Below are 12,300 nucleotides of genomic sequence, written 5' to 3'. Positions count from 1 at the left end.
AAATTATGAAAATATATATAAAAAATTTGATATAAAATTATGGTCAATATTAAATGATAAATTAATTGAAACATTACAATTTAATGATATTAATGATATTAAAAAAAAATATATTAATTGGCCAAAAAATATATCATTTATATTACGTGCTGTTGATAATCGTTTAATAATACGACAAACATATGATTTAATAAATCATAAACCAATTTATCATCAAATGAATGAATGTCCAATAATATCATATTTAGGTTATTATATGCCAATTAGTTCACCATATATTGATATATTAAATAATTTAAATAGTTTAATATTTGAAAGTGGTTTAAAATTATATTGGCAATCATTTACTGAAATTGAAACATTAAAATTAAAAGGTACTAGTACAAATATATTATCATATGATGAAGATTATTATTCATATGATCAAGATGATAATGATGGTAATGGTAATTTAAAAGCAAATAGTGATTTAATTAATAAATCAAAATTAAATCAACCATTGAAAATTGTTTTAACATTAGAAATATTACAGAGTGCATTTCATTTATTATGGATCGGTTGGGGTATAAGTTTTTTAATATTTGTATTTGAAATATTATTTTGTAATAATTAAATTTTTTTGTTTTGTTAATTAATTTTATTAATTTTCATAATTATTGTAAACAAATATTGTAAGAAAACATTAATTGTGTGTAAAATAAATAATGATCATTCACAGAAGATTTGTTTTAAAATTAAATTGTTAGTTGTTTTGCATTCCCTTGGAGTGAAATTGGAGCTATCATAGAAGCTTTAACTAGGCACTGTCTGATTGCCTGTGACGATTAAGAGGAAGATTTGACAAGGGAAAGGCGGAGCTACCTTAGGCGAATTTCTTTTTTTTTCAAATTACGGAAATTATGGGGAATGTTATGGAAATTATGTTAAAATTAATGGAAATTATGGGATGCCGCAGTGTAAATGAGAATGTGATTGGAGATGCATCGGTGTTGCATAGGGCCTAATTGGCCTAAGTGTATCCTCGCATGACCGCCTCAAACTAAACCTAAACGTAATTTGTTTTAAAAATTTTGGTTTACGGATCTAATTGAATTGAATAAAATTATAAGGTACATTAAGGTGATTAATAAGTATGTAGTCGATTATATTAATAATTTAAAAAATGTCTTCCATTTGCCATTTTATATCTTAAATTTATATTTTAATAGATTATAAGGTATTAGTAATGAAAATGACGTACTCCGTGAGTGATAATAATATTATGTAATTAGAATGTAATATTGCATACATCTAGGATGAATATGGCAAAGTTATAATAAATTTGAAAATATTTCTAGCTATCATTAAAATTTTAATTAAATCGCTAGCTAACTTAGTTAAAGCATGAGAGTTTTTATTTTCGGGCAAAAAGAGTTTCACTGTCAACGCCAGTATGCCAGAATAGGGAAGAGATAGAGCAGAAATGTAAAAAATCTGGTCAATATGCTTTGAAAAAAAGTTCAAGTCTATATCGGCCTCATTGATTTTCTCGATATTGAAGAATTAAGTTGAGGAAATATTATTACAAGAAACTTAATTTAAAAATTAAAAATCTCAATGAAAATGTTACAAAAAAATCTCATGCGATATTTATAAGACCTTTTACTTAATCTCTATTACAATAAGAGTTTCCTAGTCTTTCTTGTTATTAGAGCCAATTAAGTTGAGAATAATTTCAAAAATTAAGATCAAGATTATGATTTTAATAACAATTTTCATAAGTTCATTTAACTCAATATGAAAATTCTATGGAACTAAATTATACAAAAGTGGGGTCACTATACAAGCATTCTAAGCTTCAAATTCTCTTGTTTATTTTTATTGTTGTTATTTACTAAACGTTTCTTCTTATATATTTTTTTTTAATTCCAGTTTTGTTCACACCTTTTCAAATTTACCTTTTAAACAAAAAAAAAAAAAATATTGTGGTATTTTCTTTTTTTCACTCTGGCATTTTTTTATTTTTTTTGGAAAATTACAGTAATTGTTTCATTTCCTTTTCGGAGGATGTTACCTTTAACACCGGGCTATTAAAATATTTATTATATTTTTTAAGGGTTTTATTTATTTTTGTTTCTTTTTTTTATCACTTCATTATTGTATTTTGTACCGAAATTCCTCCTACATTTCCGTCATCGTCCTGATAGCATTCATAATTTTTTTTTATTGTTATTGTTGTCGTTGTTCGGTTTTAACTATACAATAAAAAACGTTAACAAAGAAAAATTAAGAAACATAAAAAAAAGGGGAAATTTTTTTTTTCCCTTTTTCGTCGCCTTTAAAAATGTTTTTTTTTACCAATTCTTTTTTTTTTAATGTTTGTTTGCATATTGTGGTAAGTTGTTTTGCTTTGACCGAACACATACAAAAGAAAAAAAAAATGTAAAATAAATATTATAAGAATATTAAAAATGAAAACCAGAACATTTTTAGAAAAATAAATATAACAAGAAAAAAAAAACAAACAGGAAGACAAAAAAAAAATTTTCATATCCTTTTTATTTGTTTGTATTGTTCACTTTCATATTTTTCAAACAATTTCCTAATAAAATATCATTGTTATTATGCGAATATTCTATTTTAAATTGTAAACTGTTGGTCCATCTGTTGGTCAAGTTAAAAAGTACAATGTAAGATTATTAATACATGATCCTATATTATAATATCTTGGGAATTTGTTATAACAGTAAAATCACTGTAAAATAATTTTTGGTTTTGTAATGGGAAATTTTTGGCTCCACAAAAATCAAATTGAACAGTATGTAAAATTATTTTCTCTCACAATCTTAAGGAGTTCTGATTCCTTCAAATTTTCAAAGCAGAGATTTTGTATCCGAATTTAATTCCGACTCAAATTTAATTTCAATTCTAAAATTTTTGTTTTGAATCTACCTCTGATTCTTCTATTTAAAAAACGAATTTAATATAGTTTCAATAGTTTGTTTTTTTTTCGACTTAAATTTTGAATCTAAATGATCACTCCGAAACTCGTATTATTTACGACTCCGAAATTTTTTTACTCCGAATTTTTAATTCCGAATTTCGGAGTATTGAAAATATGATGAATGTAATGTTATTTTAGAAGATAATTTTTTTTTCTTATGAAATATATCTACTATTGCATATATCTAAGTAGACGTTATAATTTTAAAGCTTTTTCGTTAACTCCGGCAATTAATTAAATTTCAAATTTTCGTTTCCGAATTTTTGAATGCAAATCTAGTGATTTTTGTGCTTTCCTTATTATGTCTACTCAAATTTTTAGCTTTGAATTCTTTTAAAAAATTCTAAATATTTTTTACCCCGCATTTATTTCCTTTTACTCCGAAATCTTTCCTAGGTTTCTAAACTCAGTTTTAAATGTCGGATTTATTTTATTTCAAAAGTAATTCCTATCTTACATTTTTTATTTCATTAGATTATTCTATTATAAGAATTCAATTTTTCTCCAAAAAAATTATTTTTAGTCATCATGAAAAATGTCCTAATGGAAATTTTTTCATATTTTACTTACCTTGTTCTTATTTCATATCCACTTATTATGAGCAATCATATCTTTTTTTTTTTTGGTTTACTTTGTTCTGGTTTGGTTGTTTAGTCATAAAAATATGAAAGTGCCTCAAAATATAGAAACAGAACCGAAAAAAAATAAAGGTAAATATTTTCCTAAAGGAGTTTGAGGTGCTTAAAGGTATTTTTTTTTTTTTGTTCTGGCTTTCTTGGCTATTGTTTGGTGTGTGTATATGGAAAATAATACGTAACCTAAAAAAAAAACGGAATTCGGAAATATATTTGAAAAGTTATACCTTTGGCATTGTTATACGTACATCTTCACAATTTTGGAATTTTATATTTTTCCTTTTCTTTGTTATTTTTTTTTTTTATAGTTTACGAATTCTAAAATCGTTTCTCATCTTTTCAATAAGTATGTTTTTTACTGTTATAATATTTCTTTTCTTTTTCTTATATTATTATTACTTATCCTTTTCACAACAGGAAATTTATTTGTATATATTATATATAACACATTTAAGAAATTTAAAGGACTTCCGGCCATATTCCGAATGTTATATTTGATTATTCTGGATTTCACTGGATTTCATATATAGACAAAAAAATGGAGCCTTGGTTTACTTTTACTTTATATAAAGAAAAGAAAAGAAAAAGAACGGTGAAAATATTTTCAATTTTTCTTTTATTTGAAAATGGAGTTGTTGATTTCTAGATTACAAAAATAAAGTGTTATACATATTTTGTATACACATATTATATGTATATAAAAATTTTAATATTAGTTATGGAAAATAGAAAATCTCTTAGAAAAAAAAAATAAAAATTATGATTTGGGTCAAGTTCAGGAATCTTGATAAGACTTGTATAATGGTTGGTATACATATAGATACCTACAATATTTTGTTCCCTTTTTTATAAGAAAATATTGTTCAAATCAATTTTATTAAATTGTTTAAATATTTATAAATGTATATAAGGGTGTATCGGAAATATATAAAATATTTTGATATTCAAATAAAATTAAAAAAGAATATTTTAAGGAATTGAAATGAAATTCCTGACACATGAAATATTAAATTTGAATTTTGTCACAGGATTTTTTTATATAGCTTTAATATTTTTTCAATTCTACATAAATTTTGTCAAAAGAGTTTGAGTAATTTCTTTTATAAATGGAGGAAAATAATTGTGATATTGTAATTCGCCCTGTTTGAACCTGCACTTATTCAATTTCAAAGGCTGGGTTTTGAATTTTAAATATTTTTCTCTATTACAATGTTCCAATATGATTTCCCTTATATGGTTACAAAACTATTCGCTTTAAAATCTGAGAGTTTCTTCAATTTACGCTTACTTTAAATATTACGTATCGTAATACAACCATGACTATTTTGTGATATGCATGTATTCTATACTTTTAAATATTACCCTAAAAGTATGCAATTTTATTAATTTTTATTAATTTGTTATTATGAAATTTTTTATTCTGATAAGCAATTTCCATTTCAATTCCGAAGTGTCTTTATTATGTAATTGTGAAAAAAAACGCCATTCGAAATAATCTAGAATGTATGATGACTACAATGTTTACAATAATAATTTTCCAAAAATTTTTTGTACAAATTACCCTCTATTTGGCAATCTGCAAAAATTGTCATACAATACTAATTAATTTGCATCACAAAGTGAATTTTTTCTGAAAATTTATTCATAAAATGTTCATTTTAAAATTCATTCCCTTAGCATTTTAAAAAAAAATTAAAAATTTTCTTTTTATTCTCAATAACTTTACTCAATTTTGATGGCAATAACTTTAAATAACGTGCTAATGATTCAGTAAAAAAAATAAATCCTTTAAAATTTTTTATAATTTTTTTGTTGAAAATTGTATACAGGGTGTTTCGAATAATTTCAGAATGATTCAAAATAATTTCAGGGATGATTCTTTAATTTAATTCCCAGTAAAAAATTGTAAATATTGGGTGGGGTGCAGATATACTCGTTTTCGAGTTACAGACTGTTAGAAAAAAAAAGTACAGATTCTAGCTTTGGAATCATACGATATTGAGAAACCATCCAGAGCTTGGAACAACCCCCCAAAGTCCCCTCACCCCACGCAAAGAATGATTTTGCGAGAAATTGATCAAATAATCATCCCTTATATTGCACACCTTATTCGTCACATCCTGTATAGTGCTTTAATTAATTGCGTTTACAAACAAAATATTTACGATAATTATAAATCCACTAAATAATTTAAATAAATTTACAAAAAAAAAAAAAAATAAAAATTTATTTTGAAAAACAAAAAGTTATAAATTTTAAGTTGAAAAAAAAATATCCTGTGGTTGGCAATTCATTACGATTATTAAAAATATTGGTATAGAAATGGTAAATAAAATAGCAAAATTTTATTGGAAATTAATTAAATTTTATGGAATCATAATATGAAATTAAAAACAAAAAAATTTAATTTTTTATAGTCTTAGCAAGTCTTGTTCCAATATTTTATTGCAACATAAAGTGTGGTTGAGTTACTGCAAAAAAAAAATAATGATTTAGAGATGAGGGAAATTTTTTTTATATGTTTAATTTAAATTTTATTTTTTATTGCTATATATTTGTGATTATTTTTGTGTGAATATTTCTTTTCGAACTGGATTCGTAATACAACGCTTTCTAGGTGAACGCTCTTTCGACTGAGCTACAGAGTTGTATGAAAAATTGCCGGCAAATTGTTCTTCACATGATTAGTAGTTTACAGTATACAGCAAATACACTAGATGCTGCGTACAATCTTCTATTTGAAACACACAATCACAAAAACATAAAAATAGGTACTGTGTCTATTACACTAATGATTGATTGGAGTCCTGTTCGAGGAGGAAAATTTTTTAATACATTTTTCTGCTTTGACTCGTTGCTTTGGTTACGCCATCCATCTATTCTGCAGCTGTATGAAGAAATTTACATTAATTCTTTTTAAATTGCAATGACTCTATGCATTGCCTAAATTTAAATAATAGCTGAATAGACTTTATGGTGGCCTCATGCAACATTTCAATTTCTACCACTCTTGGGAGTGAAAAAACACGAGAAAATTTTTTATTTAATTTTATTTTTCTTATTAATTCTAAAAATTTCATAAATTATATCTCATAGCTTACCTCAATAAACACTTATTATTAAATTATAAGTTTATTGTCGAAAAAATTTAATAAGGTAATAATATTAAATGAATTAAGCTAGTTATTAAAAATTTTATAGCAATTAATATTTTTAATTAATTTTCCTGTTTTATGATTTGAACATTAATATAATCATGAACACAAACCTAATTAGCTTCAAACTACAAAAATTTTTGTGGCAATAACAAGAAATATTAACGCTATAATATATGTGATGGCTCGGAGTAGAACAGAAGAGAAAGAACCTTGAATTCAAGAAAAAAAATTTCAATTTTTAATTTTCGAAATTCGTTTTCATCTTAATGTGTGTACGTTTTTTTTAATCATCTTCAAATTTTCAGCAAATTGTCAAAGATTTGGTGTTTGTATGCATGTGTTATACCCTTTTATTTAAAGATATTATGTATGTATACAGATTTGTTATGTAGGTAAACACTTATGATAAATTGAAATTTATATATGACGATTTCGAAAACAATAAAGAGAAAAGGTGCACTTGAAATTTTATCTAAAGGAACGAAATGTGATTTTGTGGTTCTTCTTACCATAAGAATGATGAGTGAACGAAAGATTTGAAAAATTTATAGGAGTTTGAAAATTTTTTGAGGTTATAATAAAATTTTAGATTGTCTAGATTGTTTCCTGATAGAAAATTTTTTTTACACACGAATAGTAACTAATGATATATCTGAATTTTCCATATTTAATTGCTGAATTTTCAACAAACCATTCAAATTAAGAAGCCAATGTAGACACAAAATAAGTTGAAATGTTATTACGTTAGTGTTGACGTCGGTTCGTGGGACTGCTTTCGTTGCTTTTGGTATCGATTTTTAATATGGTTACCTTCAAAAATATGGTATATCAGTTGATAATCTAATAGTTGTCTATTAATTTCGTTAAGTTATTCAGAATAATCAGACTTTACTTGACTTCAAGTTAAGATCACACCCACAATTCTTTTAGGTTTCCTTTTTAATTTCAAAGAAATATTAGAATTAAACGACAGCAAAAATATTAGAACAGAACAATGTAAAATAAAAGCAAAATATTAGCAAAATATTTTAATGCCTCATTGAATATTGAGGCATGCACGTATAAGCATTAAAGTTTTAAGTATAGCAATTTTCCGCCCTTCTTAAATTCCGTTTCGTTTACTTTGTGTTTAATGCCTACATTCGCTTTATTTATTTTCTACTGTTCTTGCATAAAATTTTTTATTGTTTAAATAAAAGCTATAATTTTTGCTTAGTTTATCAAAAAAAGCAGAAATATTGGAATTGTATAGATATAATTTTGAAAAAGTGCTGAAAAATAAATTTTCAGATCAAAATTTTGAGTACAGGATGGTTTTGGTTTAAAATATTCAAAAAAAATTAAATAGGAATTTTGTAGTTATACTTGAACTTAATATCGAATTTCATTTTTAGAACTTAAAGCTTCCAAGGTGGTGTAAATAAATTATTTTAAAAAAGTGTAAGGCACAAGATGCTCTATTTTATTTCTTGTGTTGTACTGTCTTTGATAAAGCCTTATAATATTAAGTTGAGACCTTAAGTCCCAACGTATCATTGATGTTCACTTTAAATTTAGAAATAAGAGTTGTTATATAGGTGAAATTAAATGTATGTCCAGAAAGAAAAGATTGAGAAGGGGGCTTAACAGACCAGAGATTTATATTTTTAAGCTAATTTTTCTAAGACGTATGCTGCGGCTGTGCTAGAATTATTCTGCAATGAAATGGGACTGCATATATCTATTTGGCTGCTGGATTACAGTAGCATATTTCAGACCAACGAGATTCCAAGAACCAGAATCGCTTTAACTTCACTTTAATTGGTAAAAAATTCACAAAATGACAATGAAGAGCCTCTGTATTAATTAAAAATCCTTACCTTTCTTAAATGATATGATATATGAGGCAAATAACTGTATAATCTTAAATATTTTATATGGTATATACCAAAATTTTTTCTCACACTCATATTGTATAAATTATGTATGCATAGTATTGCACATATAAGTGTGTATATGTACACATATTATGTTTTTGAAATATGGTTTATTATCAAAAAAAAAAAAAAAAACAGAAATTCAGAATAGTATTCTTTCAGAATATTATTTTGAGCTCGTTCTCTCTCTTTCTCTCTTATTATCATTCTCTTTGTATAAATGGTAAAAATTTATACGAGCTGTTTAGATTATGTTTTTAGAATAATAATAATTTCAAGATAAAAATATTATTGAAATTTATGAATGACTATATAAGAATATTTAAATGCTCCGAATGTATTCCGAATATTTGTAATAATTCATATATGCTTACATACAAGCAGACATAGATTAAATTCAACACACTCTATAGGTATAACAATATAATAAATTAATAAAAGTTGTGAATAATTTTTTTTTTTTAATTTGAATTTCGTTTTGAATCATTGGTTCCAATGTTTAATGAACGATTTAAGAATTAAAAATATGGGCATAAAAAATATATATATATATATATATTTTTGTATTTATCTTTGGAATATAAATAATTTATTCCAATAATTTGAATTTTTATTAATATAAAACAAAAATTTTATGTGTTATACATATAGGCATCTAAATAATATTCAACAGGTATTTTCAATATTTTTGTTATACGTACGCGTTAAAAATGTAGAACAAAGCCTAATATTTTTATAAAGAAGCGATAAAGAATATTTTTTTTTTTATTATTTAATTTACGATTCAAAGATAAAATTTTAAAGTATTTTTGGTCGAAATATTTTAATTTGATCGTATAAAAAAAATATTATATTTTTTAATTTTTTTATAGGGCTTTTCATCATTTTCTTTGCATACGTGAATTTATTTTATTAAAAAATGTGGTAATGAAGTTTCAAATGTGAGAAAAAAATAAAACCTGGACATATAACATTTTTTTTTTAATGATTTTCAAGCAATTTTTATGACAGCAGGCTAGATGGCATATCATACGCAATTTAATGACTAAAACAACGGTATAATGGAAATCAACTATTGCTATCATGACATTGACATGCATTCTTATAATATACGTAATAGAAAAATGTGAAAAACGACAGTATTAAAATTGTAACGCAAACAAAATGAAACAATAGCGTTATAACGTAAATTTTGTAACGCAAGGTATGGTCAATATAAAAATACTCTAAATGTGTGGTATTGGTTTATGAGAAGAATATGTTCTAAATTATTTTTCGTTTAATATTGGTTTTGTTAGAATTCTGTATATTCTTTTACAAGGTGCTTTAAACAAGTGTAATTTGATTAACGTAGCAGGTCTGCCCTAGCAATTAGCATAAATGTGCAGTTTTTGTATCACGATCCTGTGACCACCATTGAGGCCGTAATTGAGTGTACGATTACAGATGACGTTATCTAAGTCAACGGATTATTTTAAGGGCTCACTACCGGTAAATTAAATTTTATAATTTATAATACAGTAATCTCTCTTTTCAACTTCGTTTTGGGTCCGAAAATTTAACTAAAAACTTTGACTTTTCAATTATCAAAGCAAAGTTCAAAGAGCTTAAAGAAAATTAATCAGAAAATTGGAATTAAAAATTTTCAATGTCATTGTGAATTTATGCGAGAGATTACTGTGTTTGTGTTATTCTAAAAATTGATTTTTAAAATCATGTATACAGGTAGAAACAAAACTGTTGCTTTAAAAACTTTAGGCTCTTTAATATGTGAATTATCTTTTTAGTCGGCTGTTCAATTTAATTGAAAATTTGAAAAAAAATTAAAAAAATGATAAGCAAATAAAAAGTCGTGATTTTGACAATAAATTGAAATTTATTGTGTGTACAAGTTGATATTGATAATGTGATCACAATGACATTTACGATAACAAAATGCATTAAAAATTATTTTTTTTTATTTTGACATATTCATGATTACACACCTTCTGAAATATTTTCATGATTTTATTTTGATAAAATTTTAATAACTAATAAATCGATTTTTTAAATTTTATATGCTTTGTCAACCTTGTCAAAATTATTTTTATCAAAATATGTCATGAGATTAATAAAAATGCAACTACTGGCACTATTGCTAGAAAAATTTTAATGTTAAGTACTTTTGACTATAGCTAATTTAAAATGGTTTTTGTACGCATTCATAATTAATTTTTCTTTAAAACTGGTTATGTTAAGACCCTGATAAAAGGGCGTTAGGTCTTAATCTGGCCTAGACAAAGTCGTACTAGGACAGTCTTCTATTATTGGTCAATATAGTATTACGATTTTTAGACAAAAACATTAAAATAAATTACAGAATTTTTAATTAGTTGATAAAATTGAATCTTTTTTGGATAAAACTGTTTGGAGTGTTCGCAGAACATTATTCACATTTGATATATCACCAAAATATTCTCATAACCCTGACAAACATCTGACGATATGTTAGTTTTCTTAATTTCTTAGCTTCTTTTGTCGAAGAATTGTTAATTAATATTGCAAACAGACTCTATCCTTTTTCCGCACCACTTTTCCACCATAATACATTGATCGTGCTATAAGTCTGAGCGTCCTGGCTGGTACTGATATATTAATTATTTATGTGTCTGAACTTAATTAGGAGTGCGAAATTTTTTAAAATTCTAGGAATGCAAAATATTCTTTTCATATTCCATGGATGGGGCGCCATTTTAAAGTTTTCAATTGTTATACAACAGAAATTTTGATACGATTGTTAAGATAACAGTAACCATAACAATTATACAAAGTTATTATATAATATAACATGACCTTCCATTAAAATACTCTTTTTCACTAAATTTTTAATCGTTCTATTCACAAAACTTGTATATCATTTCATTATAGTTACTTAAGTGTTATACATGAAAAAAAAAAACCAAAAATTTATGTATACCTTCTTTAATGTCAATCATTTATACAACATAATGTCTATATAAAAATATTATACGAGTATATTTAGTTTTAATATAATAAATTTTTTTTTACATATAAAATTACATAAATTATTTTAATATTTATTTGACTAGAATAAATTATAAAAATGTCGGCTAAAAATACTCAACTTGCTTGTTACCTATATGTAAAATATAAAGACATTAAAAATAATCTTGAGAAAATAATATTTTAGAAAATTTCAGAGTAACTTATATACATACAAATTTATTCCAACACTGTCATTTTATAGTATTTTTACCATATTAAGCAGTTACCATAATAAATTCCTAGAGGTTTTATTATTATGCATGCCAAGTCAAATATATTCCATGTAATTTTTCTATTCAAATTTCTTCATTAGAAAATTTTAGTTTATTATATGGAAAAATTATTGTCTCTCACATTCAATATGGCACCTTTTATTATAATAATCTATTAAACTAAAAAAATAATTAATTTTCTTAATATATTTTTTATTATATAAATAATATAGCACTATATTTGTGTCAGATTTAAAATAATTACTCTAATAGTATAGCTTTAAAATGATTGTGTGATCATGATGAATCACACAATAGCTGTTTATAAATTATAGAACATAGTTTCAATAC

At 24.5% G+C, this 12,300-nt stretch overlaps 1 protein-coding gene across 1 annotated transcript in view; it reads left to right on the top strand.

Moving 5' to 3' along the window:
* Positions 1-12,300, top strand: part of LOC129612749 (histone-lysine N-methyltransferase, H3 lysine-79 specific) — a 136,189-nt gene that overhangs the window by 77,278 nt on the left and 46,611 nt on the right. Inside the window, exons 4-5 of the mRNA XM_055526509.1 lie at positions 319-446; positions 1,209-1,263. Of these exons, the coding sequence (XP_055382484.1) occupies positions 319-446; positions 1,209-1,263 (183 nt within the window). The remainder of the gene's footprint in view (positions 1-318; positions 447-1,208; positions 1,264-12,300) is intronic.

Source organism: Condylostylus longicornis, unplaced genomic scaffold (assembly GCF_029603195.1).
Source record: "Condylostylus longicornis isolate FDR11 unplaced genomic scaffold, ASM2960319v2 ptg000077l, whole genome shotgun sequence".
Classification (NCBI taxonomy): domain Eukaryota; kingdom Metazoa; phylum Arthropoda; class Insecta; order Diptera; family Dolichopodidae; genus Condylostylus; species Condylostylus longicornis.
This window is presented reverse-complemented; position numbering and strand designations above follow the sequence as displayed.